General features: G+C 37.3%; 1 protein-coding gene across 3 annotated transcripts in view; it reads right to left on the bottom strand.

Moving 5' to 3' along the window:
* The window catches only part of LOC122076573 (histone-lysine N-methyltransferase CLF-like), a 39667-nt gene that overhangs the window by 10346 nt on the left and 8947 nt on the right, over nt 1-20374 (bottom strand). For 2 of the 3 annotated variants that reach the window (XM_042641949.1, XM_042641951.1), the window contains 8 exons: nt 19647-19731; nt 19258-19413; nt 19097-19144; nt 18949-19020; nt 18096-18829; nt 6732-6888; nt 6428-6645; nt 5894-6025 (listed from right to left, as the gene is read on the bottom strand). In XM_042641949.1, coding sequence (XP_042497883.1) covers nt 5894-6025; nt 6428-6645; nt 6732-6888; nt 18096-18829; nt 18949-19020; nt 19097-19144; nt 19258-19413; nt 19647-19731 — 1602 coding nt within the window. The remainder of the gene's footprint in view (nt 1-5893; nt 6026-6427; nt 6646-6731; nt 6889-18095; nt 18830-18948; nt 19021-19096; nt 19145-19257; nt 19414-19646; nt 19732-20374) is intronic. The other variant, XM_042641950.1, reaches the window with a different exon arrangement.

The raw sequence follows: 20374 nt of genomic DNA, 5'->3' as shown, positions 1-20374 counted from the left end.
TTATGCCATATAAGAAGGAAAAAGAAAGGAAGAGGGAGGAGGAGGTTCCCCCCCCCCCCCACTACCAGGGCATTTCCAGTGAAGCTCCACAACCACAATACCAAAACTTGTGACAAAGCATGGTTCTAAGCACTTTTGTATGTTTGGCTTGTTTCATTTGTTTCCTGTATCCATGTGTATGCTAGTTATAAGTTGATGTATCTTGAAATACTAGATTAGCCTGAGGCTTTATTGTAGGGATCATTATAAGCCCATTGGTTTTGTATTGAGGTGTCCAGTTGCATTTAAATATGGGGACAATTGTTCCTTGGTAGTCACTACTACCTAAACTTTGTCGTGGGTGCGGCTTCCTCGTTGTATGATGAGTAAACAGGGATTGAAACCCTCATCTGTGTTGTTACATACCGAAGCAAGTGATGTAGGACCTAGATGGTCATTGTAGTCAAAATCGAGTGTCGAGTAAATGCTAAGCCCAATTGAGCAATACTCCGTAGAATAGGCACACTACAAAACCACGTTATATTTTTTATGTGAGGTGGTTATTACTCTGTGGATGTGAATCATGCGATTGCATTCTGTATATGGAGTGCCTTGTCTGTAGGATGGGTGTGCACACTGGGTAGACTTTGCCACAGAGTTGTATGCCCGTTTGTGTTTGAGAGGCTAGGTGTGTCACAGATTGTGTTTGTATGTTGGTTTGATTAAGGACTGCCATGTAGTATACGTGTGCGAATTGGGTTGAGGGTCTACAAGCAGTGTGTGGAGTCCTAAGTGCCGGTTGCGTCAACAATTAAAAAGCATTCAACCAGAATTTAAACTCAAATCTACTTTTTTGATTTTGTGGTATTGGATTGGTCTTAAATCTGGAAATTTCTCCTAATCTGTGATTCTGGTTTTCTAAAACCTATTGATAAGATGACCTATATCCACATTATCATCATATTGATGCCGACATCACTAAGAGATTTTGGACATATCATAGGAGACGCAGACACACCCACCCACATATTGCTTCATTTTGGCTACATGTTCCTTATTAACTTGTGTGGATGCATATTTCTGTTTGCTTATGAGTAGTTTGTTTTATTTTGTTGTATTTTATTTTATTTCGATTCAAACTTGTTACGTACTAATGTTGTAATGCTTAGTGGGGTAATTATTAGGAATTTACTGTTAAAGAATTAGTTATTATTAGGGAGTTATTTCTTCTTTCCTTTTCTATTTTTGGGTTTTGAAAGATAGTATTTTGGGATGGAAAAGAATGAAAGATGTTTAACTTGTGAGATTTTTCTCCCACTCTCTGCAGCATGAATGATTCCCTGCAAACCTTGGACTGAAGCCAAGCCCCCTTTCTCTTCCCTAATTCTTCTCTCATAGGCTACCACCCTCTCCCTCTCCCCGATCCAGTCCCAGTTTTCCCACTTTTGGCTTAAATTATAGCCCCAAACACTATGGGGATTCATCAATTAATAGCAAGGAGGCACTGGGGACACAATTCTTTGGGATTTGTGATGCGGAACTGGATTCCAATAGACTGAAATCGGATCGTTTATGGCCCACTTAAACACTCCATAAAACAAAGGCAACACCCAATAACAATTGTATTGGAATAAAGCTTCAACTAAATGGCAGAATTGTAATTAAGCTGAAGTTATCAAGGGGGTGGCAGAATTGTAAATAACCAGATTAGTTAATGATTATTTGGCTATGTGGGAGATAGGACTTAAAGGGAATTAATGATTATTTGGTGGGATAAACTAGAAAGTGAAATAAGAATAAGGATATGAGATAATTAGAGACCAAAAGAAGGGCATAATGGTAAATCAAACTTAAAAGATAGAAAAAGGGGCAACTCACGATTGTGTTATCTTCTACCTTAGATCATAAGCAGGGCAGGCGATGGGGAGACACTTCAGTTCGAGCGGACTTCTCAGCTAGGCCTCGGCTTGGCCTGAACCTTCAAAGGAAAGGTCGATGCAGCAGGTCATTTATGAATCCAGCACCGCAAGACCTCGACAGCCCAGATCTGAATGTGATTGAACCTGCAACTGGACATGGCGTTGGCAAAACTCAGATCTGAATCTGGTTTGGATTTCTTCACAGAAAAAACCAAGCTTCGGAGGAGATATTCTAGGATTTATGTCGCCAAGGGGAGGGATACCTTCGATCAAAACTTCAGCCCCAGCAGATCACGCACTAAGGAGATCTAAGAACTTGAACAAGGCTGGAAATACTGCCAGAAACAGGGGCTGTCCGGTAAGGAGGGGCAGTCACAAAATTAGAAACAGAAAAGAAGAAGAAGATAAGAGAGGGAAGAGGACAGAAGAAGGAGATGGAGGTCACGGCAACCACTGTTAAGCCAATTAAACATTCAATTTCCAAAAAATCTAAAACTGAGTTCTTCTCCATTACATGACTAATATAAAGAAAAAAATCAAACACTTAATGGAAACTACTTGAAAATGGAAACTAATTTAAAATTAGAAATTAACTAATACAAAAGAAATTGTTTCTAAATCCAAAGAGAATCAAATCAAAAGATTTTTTTTTCTCTAAGTCCATCGTGCAACTGCATCAGCTCTCCCGATCTTAAAAGAACTCGCTTCGTCGAGTTAGGTCGTGCTCCCAAGATACCCTTGTAAGTTGCTCGCTGATGAGGTGGCACGTATCTCGAAGCAGAAGATGGGAACATAACACCAAGAGGAGGGAAAGTAGACTGACGTGTCACTGGAGCAAGAGTCAGTCGATGACGTGGCATGTCTGATAATGCATGTGGCCTCATTAAGTTATACGACCTCCTTGCTTCACCTTGATGGTATTCCGTGGGCCATCATAGAGAATGCCTGCATGTTGCTGCCAAGGTCGCCCTAGAAGAATGTCGCAGTGTGCCAATGGGGTGACCAAGCAGGTGACATGGTACTGTAGTGGCCCAAACTATAGATGTACTCGAACAACTGCAGTGGCCTCTTCTCGAGCTATGGATCCAAAACCTCGCACGTGAATCTTCTTGAAAAGCTGCTTCTGTGGAAGGTTGTGTGCTTGAACAAATTCAGCAGATAAAAAATTTGCTTCTGTCCCAGTATCAACAATTGCATGAACATCAATAGGGTCGGAGCCGTGCAGGAGAGTACCCTTCTGTCTGAAGAGAGGAGCTTTATCAACTAGTCTATTCGAAAAAGATGAATGGCTAACTGAATGAGCTTCTACATCCTCATCTTCATCATTGATAATATCATTGTCCTCGAGGGGATAAGGATATAAATGAGATTCATCTTCACTCTTCTCTGTTGGCTGCTTCTCTGCTACGTTCACAGAACGAGTCCTGTTGGGACACTTGTTGGAATAGTGACCCTTCTCACCACAACTATGGCATATGATATTCTTCACCCCAACACTATCCTTGTTGAACTCTGACCTTTTTTCATCAACTCTGCGAGCTTCAGGCTTCTTTTCCTCCATACGTGGTGGAGGTCTATAAACTGAAGAAGTCTTGAGCATACCCTTCCAATAAATGGACTTCTCTTCAGCTGTCTTGGCATGAGCTGCTGCCACATCAACAGACCTGAAATCAGTGTTAGCCAACTCAAGTCGAATCTCAGTACTTAACCCATTGATATATCGCATCACCCGTTGTTGATCTGTTCCCTGAAGTCGACACGTTAAAGACAGTTTGTGGAATTCGAGAGTGTAGGAATCCACATCTTTGTTCCCTTGTTGCAAGTTAAGTAATTTATGGAACATTACCTTTTCATAATTAAGAGGAACAAATTTTTCTGTTAGGATCTACTTCATGACCTGCCAATTGGTAACGGGTCCAAGTCTTCTGACAAACCTTGCATGTAGTACATCATCCCACCATGAACATGCATATCCAATAAACTTGGTGATGATGAGTTCACACTTCTTCACGTCTGGAAGAGACTTATACGCAAAATTTTCTCCACTTTGGTAAGCCAGTCAAGAAATTCCTCAGGTCCCTTTTCACCACTGAACTCTGGAACCTCAACTTTGATGCCATAATCTCTGTCAGAAAATTGCCGGGTAATATCCTGGGGAACAACTGGATCAGGTTGCTGCCTCTAAGGTGTATCTTCGATCCGTAAAGTGTTGAGCTGATGAGGTAATGTAGAGGATCCTTCTTCAGTTCGTTTGTCGGACCTCTTCATAAAGGCAATCATCTCTTCCATAAACTTATCAAACTTGGCTTCAGTCCTCTCAAGCCTAGCATCAGTATTCTGTTGGTTCTCCGATAACTCGCGATACAATTTGTGCAACTCAGCATTGGTGATGTGACTTGCCATAGATAGAAAATTGCAGGAAAATTTCCTCTGATACCACTTGATGCCGAACTGGATTCCAATAGACTGAAATCGGATCGTTTATGGCCCACTTAAACACTCCATAAAACAAAGGCAACACCCAATAACAATTGTATTGGAATAAAGCTTCAACTAAATGGCAGAATTGTAATTAAGCTGAAATTATCAAGGGGGTGGCAGAATTGTAAATTACCAAATTAGTTAATGAGCTATGTGGGAGATAGGACTTAAAGGGAATTAATGATTATTTGGTGGGTAAACTAGGAAGTGAAATAAGAATAAGGAGATGAGATAATTAGAGACCAAAAGAAGGGCATAATGGTAAATCAGACTTAAAAGATAGAAAAAGGGGCAACTCACGATTGTGTTGTCTTCTACCTTAGATCATAAGCAGGGCAGGCGATGGGGAGACACTTCAGTTCGAGCAGGCTTCTCAGCTAGGCTCGGCTTGGCCTGAACCTTCAAAGGAAAGGTCGATGCAGCAGGTCATTTATGAATCCAGCACCGCAAGACCTCAACAGCCCAGATCTGAATGTGATTGAACCTGCAACTGGACTTGGCGTTGGCAAAACTCAGATCTGAATCTGGTTTGGATTTCTTCACAGAAAAAACCAAGCTTCGGAGGAGATATTCTAGGATTTATGTCGCCAAGGGGAGGGCTACCTTCGATCAAAACTTCAGCCCCAGCAGATCACGCACTAAGGAGATCTAAGAACTTGAACAAGGCTGGAAATACTGCCAGAAACAGGGGCTTTCCGGTAAGGAGGGGCAGTCACAAAGTTAGAAACAGAAAAGAAGAAGAAGATAAGAGAGGGAAGAGGACAGAAGAAGGAGATGGAGGTCACGGCAACCACTGTTAAGCCAATTAAACATTCAATTTCCAAAAAATCTAAAACTGAGTTCTTCTCCATTACATGACTAATATAAAGGAAAAAATCAAACACTTAATGGAAACTACTTGAAAATGGAAACTAATCTAAAATTAGAAACTAACTAATACAAAAGAAATTATTTCTAAATCCAAAGAGAATCAAATCAAAAGATTTTTTTTTCTCTAAGTCCATCGTGCAACTACATCAATTTGGTAATGACCTAGCACTTGTTAACAAGACCCCAACTTATGGGACGGCGAAGGAAGGTACTGACCTATCATGGGTCCTTTATTAAATTTCCATGAATCCTAGGATGAATTTTTTGCAATTCTGTTTGGATATTTTCATTATTTATGCTTGCTGTTAGATCTAATTTTCTGCACGTATGTTGTGAGTTTTGTGTTACTAGATCTTTCCAAACCGAAATTCACTTAATCCTTGAATTGTATTAGATTTCCCAAACCTGTCCTGCACCACATACACTCACTGATTTTACTCGCTTGCCAAAAGAACAAAGTACCAGATTTTAGTCAACAATCATTTGTTAATTGATAGAAAGATGGCAAAAATAATCACCAATGACAAAGATCCCAGGACTCCTATAAGATATCCAAACTAAATTACACAAATTTGAAAGTCACAATAATCATGAGATTGCCAGTTTATCTTTTTTTAAGGGGAATCAGGAACTTAAAAACTCACCCAACCCAGCAATTTCTACAAACATCTGGATCGCATTCCCTATCGGCAGCAAAGCATGGGCACTGACGACTTCGACATTGACTTTTGGCACAATGGCAGCCTCTAAAACGATTCTTGCAACTCTTAGGACACCTAGAAAGAGAAGTAAAAAATCATTAATGATTGACTTGCTCAATTCATTCAAGCCAGTAGTAAGACGGGCTTTAAAAAAAAAAAACTGCTCAAAGTAATAAAAAATGAGACAACTGTAAACAATTTCCAAAAATCAGAATTTTCAACAACTCACTCAAGGTTAAAGACACATTAAAGGTTCATCGGTCAAACATTGCAAAAGATGGCTTATTGAATTTATCAGTTTAAAACCAAGATTGCATTTTGAATCTCAAGACCCATTGTTAAGAATTTAACACACATCCTGTCCTGTAAATCATACCCATACGCACCAATTGAGAGAGAGAGAGAGAGAGAGAGGAAAAAAAAAAACAGAGATTCCAGTGGTCTCGAGCACATAATTCAGAAGTGAGGAAGTCATACCCACAATACTTTTCGCAGCAGGTTCCATTTAAAAGGCAAGTACACTCCTTTCCACAAGCTGATTGGCAGCTACATGGGTTAAACTGCCGGCATGGTTGATCTTTCCTCTCACTAATCCTCTTCCTAATTGAATGGTAACCAGCAGACTTCCAAGTATATTTTAAGCGACGAACCCTCCCCCTCCTACGCAAGAACCTTGATCTTCGTGGTTTAGCATCCTGAAAAGCAGTTCAGAAGAGCATTTCCTTGTTTGAGAAAGAGGTGCCCAAAGCTAGAAGCACACAAGTCATCAAAAAATACTAACCATAGAATCAGTATAGTCAACCTTTGAATGGCCTTCAACCAGAGAATTTGCACCATCACCAGATCCAGAAGATAGTTTATTTTCAGTGAAACTCAAATACTGAAAAACCTCAGCACATGTCTTCATTCCAATCATAACGTTCCTAGCAATTAGGCAGCTGCCCAGAATAATAAAAGAGCCATTGTTAAAATTAACATATCAATCAATGAATTATACTATTTCCTGGATACAAATGTATACAGCGGCTGGAAAAAATAATTCAAAAGTTGTGCAGAAACCCCAGGAGGAAAGGCACTAGTTGACAAATTTGCATTTGTTTGGGGGCTACAGCAAATAGGTTTGAACCATAGTTTGGAAACTCAACAAAACCTCACCAAACTAAATCTAGGAGATTTCAAAGTGGCAAAGTTGAAAAATCATACAAATCATAGAATTGACAATATTTCGGTAGAGGGACCCAAGAAAGCTACATCTTATACTCTCTTACCAAAGTTCCAACTTCTAAACAAGGAAAAGTAGTGTATCCCGAAACTGGTATCCCAGGGAAATTTGGACGGAGAGGTATCTAAGCTCTTAAAATCTGATTATATTTTTACTCTAATTCATACCTAACGATTTGCGAAAGGCTTGAACAGTTTCACTAAAATACCCTCTTTGTAAAATTTGTTCCTGTGGCTGTCTAGGTTTGCTCCCAAAATGAAATATTTTGGTACTTAATTAATTTTGATTTATTGATTTACGTGTTTGATGTAACTATTTTGGCAAATTTTACAGCATATTATGGAATATGGATTTAAGTTGATATAATATATTAAAACCTGAATCTCTTGGCAAATAAGAGAGTGATGGGGCATTCGCATACCTGGTTTAACCGATTGAGACAGAAGCTGAACTAGATGTTGAAAAGAAGTTAGTGTGAGGCTCATTGAAATGAGAAGAATTATTTCCTTCTTTGCTTTTCTCATATTAACACTGCTTCTCCTAAATTTCTAATGACCAAGTCCACTAAAGAGACCAAATGCCAAAGCCCAAAACACTCGACCAGCAAGAGATAAGCTATTTTAAAATCAAATTTTAATGTATTATACTATTTGCTCTGTTTGGTTGCAAGGGGAATTAAAGGGAAGATAAGGGAAATTTTCAAACTTCAAAAAGAAAGTTTTGTAATCATTACCCCATCTGATTACATCACTAACTCCAAATCATACCATATTTGGTTATTAAATTTTACTTTACTTTGCATCCAAACCCCTTCTATACAATGCAAAATAAAAATTACATGTAAAATGTATCATTACTAAATATGGTAAAAATATTAAGTAGTTTATACAATCACATGCAATCACATGGGTAATGAAATAATGAATACAAAATGTTTACTTTTTAAGATTAAAAATTTCACTTCCCTTCCCTTTAATTTTCCCTTGCAATCAAACATAGCCATTTCCGTTGAAACAACCAAAACATAATGAAAAATGCCCCAAAACAGAAAATATCGCCAGATATTTGGAATGACATTAAATAAAACGGCTTAATTACGTAAGTGGAAACATAATATTTTCTTGTTTCAGTCAAATCAAAATGAAATGATGTAGGACACTGAGGAAGGTCGCACAAGTATAGGCCCAAAGCATAATTGTCATGGCACCAAAGCAAACCAAGGCATTGGAGGGTTGCCTAAGCTCTTAGAAAACAAGTAGCCAGCCTTAAGGCGAACAAGGCAACCAAGTGTTATTTTTTATTTTCCCTCTTTTTAACATTATTTAGTATGTTGCATATACCTTGTATCATAAAAAATCAATAGTAAGCCACATCAAGTCATCAAAAATCAATATTAAGCCATATCAAATCATCAAAAATCAACACTAAGCGACATTAAATGATCAAAAATCAACATTTAGAGAAATGTTCTTGTTCTATAATAAGTTTAACTGGTCAAATGATCTTATTTTTACATGAGACATTTTATATTAGGTAGATAACAAAACCAACTTTCAAACTAATCTACGACTACTTAAATCTGGGTTTAATGACAAAGTTATGTTCCAGTCACGCAAATGCTATTAAAATTGCCTAATGAAAAAAATCAAAACATAAGATTATTTTACCAAACTTTGAAATAAGATTTATGAAATTCTCAAAATTGAGAAAAACTCTAGCATTTTAAAGTTAAAAATCGCATGTACAACAAAAAATTTAGTCTATGTTCTTAGACTTGGGGGTTGACTTTTTATCCTTTTAGAATGTGATTTTTAAGATATTTTTATTGGATTCAAATAGGGGGTATTTTACTTATGAATAATATCTTAAGTAAATAATATAAAAAAACATTTACTTGCATGATATTTGACATAAATAAGTGCCAGTGCAATAAGGCAATAACCGCCCAAACTTCAACTAGGCCACCAGGATGCTAGTCATCGTCCAAGTGGCGCATTGACAACTATGGCCCAAATTCTAAGAAAATAAAATAAAAAGAAAGAAGAAGAAAATAAGAGAGGGACAAAAGAAAGAAGAGAAGAAAGAAATAAGAAAAGTCATTAAAATAAATAAGCTTCATAACCAAGGGTAAGAAAAGTCATTAAAATAAATAAGCTTCATAACCAAGGGTTGAGTGCAAGCTATAGCCAGCACTACAACTCATGCACAAACCACAAGTGCGGCAAAGTAGAGCAACAACTCGACTTAAATTCAAAAAAAAGTAATTAACAAAATAACTGGATAACTTCGCCAGTCTTCTTCCCTCTATATAGGCTAAAATGGTTTCAAAAGCTGAATCCTTCAATTTAGAAACTCCCAAACAAATTTGAGCTTCTATTTTGTGACCAGAGAGGAGGTGTGAAGGGGGGAAAAGGCAAACTTAGAAACTATTAACAGTACCAAAGTTGCTAAAAGTCGAAATTATAAATCACTTCAAATTCTTGGTCCTAAGATACTAGCTTAATATTTAAACTCTGAATTACACAATTTTAGCAACTCCAATGAGTTGTTACCAAATAAGTAATAGAACCCTTAAAATAGAAAATGGAACTAGACCTCCCTACTGACTAAACTTCCAAAATCAGAAATCCCATCACAACATGACACCCTAGCAGAAAAACAGGCAATAAATCTACCAAAAAGCTTAGAGTTGCAGATCTTGGTTTCGTCGAAAAGGAAACTGAATGGGCTTCCATGAGGCACCAAAGCCATATGAAAAGCAAGATTTGACATTTGAAAAGGGCACCAAAGCCAGGTAAAAATATGGCTCAAGATAAAACCCAAACATAGAATGCCAATTCTTCCATCATACAACAATATGCTGCAAACTATGAAAAGAACCCACACCTGGACTCCCATTTTCTTTAGGTCAACTTACTATTTCCAATCGATTAGATGATCCTTTTTGAATCACTTTAGAGAAAGCAAGTGAAAGAGAGAGAGATTGGGGATTTCTTTCTTGAACTTTCAGAAGACCATAACAATGGTGATGCAGTACAAGGCCATCACAGACAGGCCCCTAAATGGTCCAGTTGGGTACATCATAACGAGCCCAAACCAAGTCCTTTTCTGGCCATCGACTTACAGTCAGGCCCATACTTGGGCCGATATCCGAGTCCCTGACCATACTTAAGCCTGTATGCCGAGCCATAATTCTGTCATCGACCAGCAGCACTTCAAAGAGATATTTTGACAAATTTGGGGGGCCCATAAGACCCTTGCGCAGAGAAGAGCTTGCGGAAGATTTACTAGATTGTGTGGGTCCCATTCTGACCTTAGCATGGAGAATATTTTCTGGCATGTTTGCTGCCTTGCATGGAGAGAACTCTTAGAAGATGTTTGGTGGGCCCCATTGAAGATAGCAAAGGGGAGGAAGATCTTATTGCTAGCTTAGTTTCTATTTTTGTAGCTTCAGAATTTTGTATTTCTCCACATTAGTAAGGAGTTTTTAATTTATTGCTTTATATTTCTTGTAACAGCAATTGTGGAGGTTTAGTTTCTATTCTGCCTAGATGACTCCACGCATGGAGAATGGGTCTTAATTTGTAATAGCTTTTAGCTATAATTTATAAATACAACAAAGGGCATCCACCATCAACGATTTTGAGAATTTCAAAAAAATGTCCTCTTCAATAGAGCAGCAGTTCTTGTGGTGAATCAAAATGCAACCCTAGGTGGTGGTGAAGCCAGGTCATTCCCTCTTTCTTCTTTTTCTATTCTCTTTTATCTTTTCTACAATAATTCCATTATCTATATTCTATTCTGTTAACCAACTTCCAGCAAGGTAATTCCAAACTTATCTCTTAAGCTTCCTCTTGTTTGATGACCTGTTATCACCACTGTACTAACCCAACTTCATTGCAGGTTACTGGTTTTGTTAGTCCTATGATTCTGCAAAATAGTTTCTATATTGATCAGTTGTTTTCTCAGACCACGGTTCTGGAGTTTTACCTAGCTTCCCATCAGTTTTTCCCAATGTTATGCTCAAAATATGTTAATAGTATTCACTGTGCTGCAGTTCTATCAACAGTATTCTGCTACTTGCTAATTCTGCTGTAACAAGTAACTTGCTAATTTGAGCAATCCAGCCCTCGGATGGACACCATCTTCTAGTATGTTCTTCAAAGTTAGTACTTATAGTGTTTAAAATTTGATGTCCATCAGATTAGCCGATTGGCAGTTATGCCAGTTTCTTTATTACTTTCTAATTCTGTTACTGGTTAACCTTCTAATTCTGTTGGATGCCATTACAGCAGACCCCACCCTTGGATCTGTTTGATTTTCAGAGGACTAAGCATTTATGAGGATTAACTGATTCAAATGTCAGATTCATCCAACTATTAGTTTCTGTTTTACTTAATTTTTCTTCTTTTTTTTTTGACAAATTGTGTTTGCTTCGGATCATTGTGGTTCTGTCCGTGTGGATTTGTGCTATACTAACATTATCTTTCCTACATTAGAACACATGAAGTGGCTTTGAGAACTAAGGTGTGGTAATATCATGATAAGAAAAGGTCGATCCGACAAGATTGATCCCATCCCCCCCAAGAAAAATGCAACAACACATATCTCTACTATAGTTGTCAAGGCGGCAAAGCGACCCAAGGCAGTAGAGGTGCCTAAGTGTTAGGCGACAAGGTCCCTACCTAGGCGACCAAGGCACCTAAGTGTTATTTTGTATTCCATCTATTTTCTAAAATTATTTAGTAAGTTAAATATACCTTTTATCATAAAAAATCAACATTAACCCACATCAACTCATCAAAAATCAACATTTAGAGATATGTTTTTGTCCTCTAATAAGTTTGACTAGTCAAATGATTTTATTTTTACATGAGACTTTGAATTAGGTAGAGCAAAAAATCAGCTTTCCAACAATTCTAAGTTATTTAAATCTGAATTGTAAAAACAAAGTTTTGTTCCGGCCAAACATATTTTAAAATGCGTGAATGCTGTTAAAATCGCCCAAATGAAAATAATTTTATAGACATCAAAACAATAGATTATTTTATCGCACTTTTGGTTTTTAGCCAATTTGTTACCATGATAAGATTTATGAAATTTTCATAATTGAGAAAAACCCAAGCATTTGGAAGTTGAAAATTGTCCCTATAACCAAAAATCTAATTTTTATTCTAGGACTGGGGGATTGACTTTTTATCCTTTTGAAATTTGATTCTGAAACTATTTATATTATATTCAAATAGGGGTATTTACTAATTTATGAATAATATATAAAGTAAATGAAATAAATGATATTTGGAATAAATAAGTGCAAAACCAGAGTCTTGCATTAAGGCAACAATCACCCAGGCACTAGGCAAACTGCTTGGACGCCAAGGCTACGACTTGACAACTATGATTTCTAGTTCCAAAGCTGTAGCCCTTCGGCAAATTTCTTCACCACAGGATCCAAAAACTCCATAATGACATTCCTAAAAAAAGAAATGTGAAGGAACAGATTGCAACAAGACCAAAAGTATTAACAAATAATTGAATGTTTCCTCCTTACCAAAAAGAAAAAAGAAAATAGAATATTTCCTCTTCCATACTAATCCCATTGGTGCTAATCTCGATCAATTATCCACCAATCCAAAGTCCAAAGATCTATTCATAAAATATAAGATAGACAGTGATGAATATAATGTTTTGTATCTAACAATGACAAAGTGTCCTAACATTCATACATACAAATGCTTAGCAGCATTAAATGCATAGACACACACTTGAACTAATCACCTACATTCAGCATAGACAAATGCTACAAATCAATTGCCTCATCATTTCAAAACAAGATAGTTGCTCCGGTACGAATATAAAAACAGCAGTAGGGGCAATGGCTTTTCCCTTGTTTCCCTTCTTATAATCTTATATTCTCTTCTACAGTCTCTTACCACAAGGCACAATTCTGCCATGACCATGACTATTTTGCCATTGTAATCAACCCCAATTCCTTGCATTGCCAGCAAACTCCCACATAGACTATTTCACTCCCCTCACATTGAATTAGAATCCCAATCATCAAGAGTCTGAGTCATGGTGATGAATCCATGCAGTGGATGACCCATTCAAGCCAAATGTTTTGCTTCAGTGACTCTTTTAACTCCCACCAAGTCACTTTCAATCCGCAAACATTGTTAATTAATAAAAAAAACAGAAAAATTGAGGAATCAAGTTAATAGACCCATCTAGAGAAGCGGTATTTTCTTGGACCCTTTTCATGGCTACACCCAATGATAGATTCTGAAATAGCTACAAAAAACATCGTTCTAGCGTTAGGAATTAGATAACATGCAGTAAGACTGATGTAGAATGAGCTGTCAAAAGGAGAGTTCAATGCTGGCCCAATTTCTGGTTTAGATCTAGTTCAGTTTCATACATCGAACCAGCCTTATATTTCTCCAATCAGATCAGCCAACTTGCTGTTACTGTTCATGTGAACAGTACCTTAGGGTCTAATATTGATAGCTGGCATGAGAGAGATGCTGCCAGCACTTCTTAGGGTATTATATATTAGTTTTTATCTTTATTTATTTGTTTTATCATGGCAAGCAAGTTTTGTAACTTAAGAAGATTTGTTTCCTTTTCTTAGTTAGTACATTGTTTCCTATTTGGCTAGCTTAGTGGTCAAGTTAGTAATTTCCTTTTTATATGTGAGGAAAGGTAATTAGAAGTTATTTCTTAAGTCAATTTAGGAAAATAGAATCAGTCCATTAGTTTCATTTTTTGTTATTTCTTTGTGTCCAAGTTTTGTAAGGCCATTAAAAGCCCGATCACAATGAAAAAAAGATTGAAGTTTATGAAAATAAGTGTTTACTCATGGCTGAGATAGCCATTACCTTGATGGGTGAGAGATGCCCAAAACCTGAGGAGAGAGATGCCCATTCACTAATTCTTATTCCCCTTCCTCAACCCCACCATCGAACTCTCTTTCTTTTCTTATTTTCTTTTTCATTGTTTGTTGTGAAAGAGTGTTTGAGTGATCAAAATAAGCTTGTTGAAGTTCGGAAGTTCTATCAAAAGACAACTTGAAGGCAGCCAAGAGAAGAATCGATTTCAGCCTTATTGTCATGGTTTTGAGGAAGATCAACCAAGGCCTGTAGTTGTTGTACTTTAGAGCTTCCATAAAGCTTTTTTTTTTCCATTCTTCGAGCATAACTTCCTAACCAGCCATCAGTTGAGGCTCCCAAATTAGCCAGATTTTTCAGATCCTACCTAGAATTAGCTCCTATATGATATAGTTTTACATTATTTGGTATCAGATATAACCTAACTGCGGATAGAGCCACGTGAGTTTCATGAGAAACTTTCTTCATACATCTTCCTTGAATGGGTAGATGGATTGGACGTGTACTTTGACAACTACAACTTGAAAGAGACGCAACAACTTCAATATGTTTGCTCCCAGATGAGTGATTGCATTCGAATATAGTGGAGAGCGCATGAAAAGCAACTTCAAGCTCAAAGACATGAGCCTAGAACGTGGGAAGAGACGCAGTACAAGTTGGCGAACATGATCTAAGCATGAACGAAGAATGTACTTCCCTTCACCAGATTTCCAACAGCCACTCACAATTGACAAGAGCATGAAAGAATTATCAGCATCTATGGCACAATACATTGCAAAGGAGCAACAAGAAAAGGCACCTCCAACAAATGAACCAGAGTCAGAAGTTCAGGTTAGTATTGAAGAAATTCCATCAACTCCTATTGTCGAGGAAGAGGTAGTCATTGATGTCCCTATGAATGGGATTCATGTGGAAGAAATCGAAAGTGACATGGTCATAATGGTGCACAAGGAGATTGGTGCTCCAACAACAGTGATGCCTGTGAACAGGCAAGAGGAAGATCCTAAAAGAAACGAGATTGAAGTAATGGTTCACGACATCGATGAAGAGACTGTGAACGACAAGGATGAGGGACCTGAAGAGCCTAAGCTTGAAGAAGAGCATGTAGAGGATGTACTAGAAGACAACCCCATGGACACATCCGTAGACATAGAAGTTGAACAAATGGAGTTAGTCGATCCCTTGAAATACCTTGAAGAGCATCAATTGTGCCTATACAACTACATCCATATGATCAAGGAGCTACCTGAATTTTTCTACAGCTTGAAGAGGGACGTGCGCCATGCTACAATCACCCTCACTCTACAAAATGCAAGGACATTTTTTAAGAGGGGACGAGTTGATGTAGATCGAGCTGTTAAAAGGAGAGCTCAATGCTAGCCCAATTATGGTTCAAATCTGGTTCAGTTTCATACATCGAACCAGCCTTACTTTTCTCTAATCGGATCAGTCAACCACTGTTCACACATTTTGAACAATACCTTAGGGTCCAATATTGATAGTTGGCTTGGGAAAGATACTGCCAGCACTTGTTAGCATAGTTGTCAAGGCGTCGCCAAGGCGTCACCTAGGTGATAGTCGCCTTATTGCACTGCATACCACATTGTGTTTTGGCACTTATTTATGCCAAATATCATTTAAGTAAATGCTTTTAATATTTGTCATTTCATTTACTTAAGATATTATTCATATATAAGCAAATACCCCCTATTTGAATCCAATAAAATAGTTTAAAAATCAAATTTCAAAAGGATAAAAAGTCAACCCCCCAGTCCAAGAAGAAAAACTAGATTTTGGTTATAGGGGCGATTTTCAACTTTTAAATGCTGGAGTTTTTCTCAATTATGAAAATTTTATAAATTCTATCATGTTAAAACATTGCTAAAAACCAAAAGTCCGGTAAAATAATTTTTTGTTTTGATATCCATAAAATTATTTTCATTCAGGCGATTTTAACAGCATTCACGCACTTGAAAAAAAGTTTGACCGGAGCATAACTTTGTCATTACAACTTAGATTTAAATAAGTTTAAACGTGTTGGAAAGCTGGTTTTATATTATAACTGATACAAAAAGTCTCATGTAAAAATAATATCATTTGACCAGTCAAATTTGTTATAGAACCAGAGCATTTCTCTAAATTTTGATTTTTTATAACTTAATATCACTTAATGTTAATTTTTTATGATTTAATATGGTTAAATGTTGATTTTTAATGCCTTGATGTTGCTTAATCTTGATTTTTTATGATACAAGGTATATATAGCTTACTAAATAATGTTAGAAAATAGGAAAAATAACAATTGGTCGCCTTGTTCGCCTCAAGGCATGCGCCTTCTCGCCTAAGCGCTTAGACAACCCTCCACCCCCTTGGTTCGCCTTGGCGCCGTGACAACTATGCTTGTTAGAATATTAGATATTAGTTTCTATTTTTATTTCTTTGTTTTATCTTCACAAGCAAACTTTGTAACTTAGGAAGATTTATTTCCATTTTTAGTTAGTACTTTGTTTCCTATTTGGCTAGCTTAGTGATCAAGTAAGTTAATAGTTTCCTTTTTATATGTGAGACAAGGTAATTAGAAGTTATTTCTTAAGTCAATTTAAGAAGTTAGAATCAGTCCATTAGTTTCTTTTTTTGTTATTTCTTTGTGTTCAAGTTTTGTAAGGCTATTTAAAATCCATTGATCAATCATAAAGGGGAAAAAAAAAAAGATTGAAGTTTATGAAAAAGAGTGCTTTTTCATGGCTGAGATAGCTATTACCTTGAAGGGTGAGAGATGCCCAAAACCTGAGGGGTGTGATTCCCATTCACTAATTCTTCTTCCCCTTTCTCAACCCCACCATGGAATTCTCTTTCTTTTCTGATTTTCTTTTTCAGCTTGAAGGCAGCCAAGAGAAGAATCGATTTCAGCCATATTGTCACAGTTTTGAAGGAGATCAACCAAGGCCTGTAGTTGCTGACCTGCAGAGCTTCCATAAAGCTTCCATTTTCATTTGTCGAGCATACCTTCCTAGCCAGCTATCAGTTGAGGCTCCCTATTCAGCCAAATTTTTCAGATCTTACCTGGGATTAGGTCATATGTGATCTATTCTTACATTAAAGACTCTGGTTTTGAGGTACTAGTTTATAGGTTTTAAGGGAGTACTGTGAGTTTGCACATTTTACATGGCCATGTGTCATAGAATACATGCACAGATGTAGTATATAATAATAAAATACTGCACTCTCAAGTTGACAGCAATCCCAAGCCTTTCCAATTGAAAAGCTAAGCACACATAAATTCTTTTCATCAACATTATTCAACTTATCCTGCTATTCCAAAAAGTCCAATTTATTTAAGATGATAACAAAGACTTTCTAGACCTTTCCCTGAATACAAACATTGAGACAAGTTTTATTAGTTAATACTACGAAACCCTTGCTGCTTTGGGATCCAGTCCCCAGTCAATGTCTTGTCATTTATGGCACATGTTGACAAGGGGAAAAACAACTTAGCTACATATATCATAAAGCCTTTCTATTCTTTGCTCTTTCACCTATTCCTCTTTCTTTTGCCCCCTTTCTGTGGTTGATTGATAACAAAAAGAAAGTTCTATTAAAGATTCATCCTGGCAAACTTCTGATATCATGGAATTAATACAACTCCCCAACTAAAGTATTCCATCAATTAATATGTTCCTGGCATTACAAAAAAATATCGTCAATAGAAGAAGTAAGAAAGCATAAGAACCAATCAGAATTCTACGAGGATCAACATCAGCATGAACCTGATGCTGATAGATAAGCTATGACGATGGACACGCAATAAAAATAGTGCCAGGAATAGGACATTTTAATACACAATACATAGTATCAGTCTATCAGACACCTCTCCTCTCATCAGCACATTTGAGAAGCCTTTAAGATTAAAAATGTTTCCATTTCAGCCAATCACATTACGGGGAATAACATAAATCTGAATATAAAAGGATCAAAAGTAGCATGCATCACAAAAAACATTTCTCACCCAACTAAAACATGGATGAAATGTACTCACCTAGTCCTTCCAAATATCTCTACACCTTTCGCAAAGAGGCTTTTCTCAATGGCATTCCAATATTTATCACTCACTAGTTCATGTTTATATATGTTTTCATCAACAAACTCCCCTTTACTCAAGACATCCTCACTAATAGTTGTAGGTGCATCCTCACCATCTCTGGATGGTCCATCAAGAGCTTTAGCTGAGGATAACTTTTGACTGGCCGGTACTGGTGATCCCTTCCCTCTAGACTTTCTTGTAACTGGAGAGTTCACTTTTTGTTGTGAAGAAGAACTAGCATCTTCATTTTCCTTACATGAATTAGATCTAAGTTTCATATCTCTCGGCCTAAGACATGCATCCACAACAGAATCAGAATGAGAGGTGTCCATTTGCTTCTGCCTCTTGCGCATGCAAATAAGAACACGCTCGGCAACTCTCTTGCTATTCCTCTTACGAACTCCACATTTCCCCACAAGCTTTGTCTTAGGGGTTGTTGGAGATTGGTTGACGGAAGGGCTGTCCCCTGTAGGTTTAATCTCCGACTCACTGTCTTCCAACATATTTCTTCCATTAGATGAAGCACTTTCACTCTGGTTAGACTTTTGCCTCTTACCGATAGATGAACCACTGATTTTCTTCCTTGGTGATGTACGAATCCCAGCACTAACAGAAGAATCAATAGGTTTTCCTTCAAAACCATCAGGGATAGGAGAGCTAGCATGAGCAGTATTTGAATGCTTCAAAGCCTGAGAAATGATTCAATTTGAAATGAAATATGAATTTCATGTTTAAAGAAAACCTTTTAAGGAACAGTAACATGCGAGGTAAACTGGAGCTATTAGGACCAGCATATTTATATACATACTAGTCGATAACAATTAATGCCACATGGAACTTTTTCCTCATCTGAATAGCTCCATGCAGGTTTCTTTTCAGCCTAATAATGGGAACAAACAAAACACATTAGTGGTGGAAACATTAAGGCACCATTGCTCTATAGAAGATCAACTTACAGGGAATACAAGATCCTGAGAACATCCATGTAATCTACAATCAAACACCTGCCAGAGTTCATTTATGGAGTGCATTCAGAAAGCTACTACTAAATAACATAGGGGCACACCACATTGATGAAAGAACACACAACAACAAGAACAATGAGAAAAGTTCTTACGAGACATCGTCGACAAAATAGGTTGTCAAAAGAATCCAGAGCTGCATCCAAATCTTTATCAAAAAATGAATCCTCTGTATTTGTATGATTTTCACAGTCCCTCTCCTTAGAGCACTGCACATCTTTTTCTCTCTTCAAAAGAATTTCATATCTTGCCTGTATAAGATGTTCGATGTTGTTTCATATCTCTGTAAAGCCAGCACAAAATGATTGGGAAACAGCTGGACCAGAGTTCGCACTTTGACCAGTTCTTATTAGACAGACAGGAGAGAAAATAAAATCAAATAGAAATAAAGAACAATGACATTGTCCTTCATGACCGCACGACTTATCACAAGACTTCGCAAACTAGTAGCATGGATCCCACTTGTAAGTTGTACGAATCATACCTTAATATCACAAGGCTTTCTAGAAAGGCATTCAGACAGGGAATCCAGCACAGCATCAGATAAACCAACTTCTTGGATTGTCATTCTGGCACAAAAAATGAAAAAGGACCTCGTAATGTTATATCTTGGATGAAGAATATGACTGCAAATGTTCCAAATAACACCATAACAATTTCTAGATAAGTCAAATACAGTTGAAAGAGATAAAAACTAGAAATTTCAGAATGAGGAGCATAGAATCTAGAATGGTTCCAAATTATGTTGTGCAACGTTTAAAAGATTGGAATTGGATCAGTCAAATCACCTGACAATAGCAGTGTTGGATAGAATAATCCAATCAATCAATACATAACAAATGGATTGGCTTATCCAGCACTATTTTCAAGATTTTGCTCAATTGATCTGCCAATCCTTTGATTGGATTGTCCAATCTGGACACGTATCACGGTTCAAAAAGTCGGTGCAGTCAATCAAAATTTACTGAAATTTTTTGGTTTTGACCATAGTTGTCAAGGCGTCGCCTAGGCGGCGCCTTGGCGTCCCGGCGGTAAATCATAGCCATGGCAGTACAACGACTAATGGTTGCACACTTGGCGGTCGCCTTGGACGGATAGGCGACGCCTTGGCGTCGCCATGGACGCCATACCACGTTTTAGTACCTAGGCGGTCGATTTTTTTTTTTACTAACAATATTTTATTTATTATATTTTAATTGGGTTTTTTTTTTT

Source organism: Macadamia integrifolia, chromosome 4 (genome assembly GCF_013358625.1).
Source record: "Macadamia integrifolia cultivar HAES 741 chromosome 4, SCU_Mint_v3, whole genome shotgun sequence".
NCBI classification, from domain to species: domain Eukaryota; kingdom Viridiplantae; phylum Streptophyta; class Magnoliopsida; order Proteales; family Proteaceae; genus Macadamia; species Macadamia integrifolia.
The sequence above is the reverse complement of the archived record's forward strand: the minus strand, read 5'-3'. Positions and strand labels throughout refer to the sequence as shown.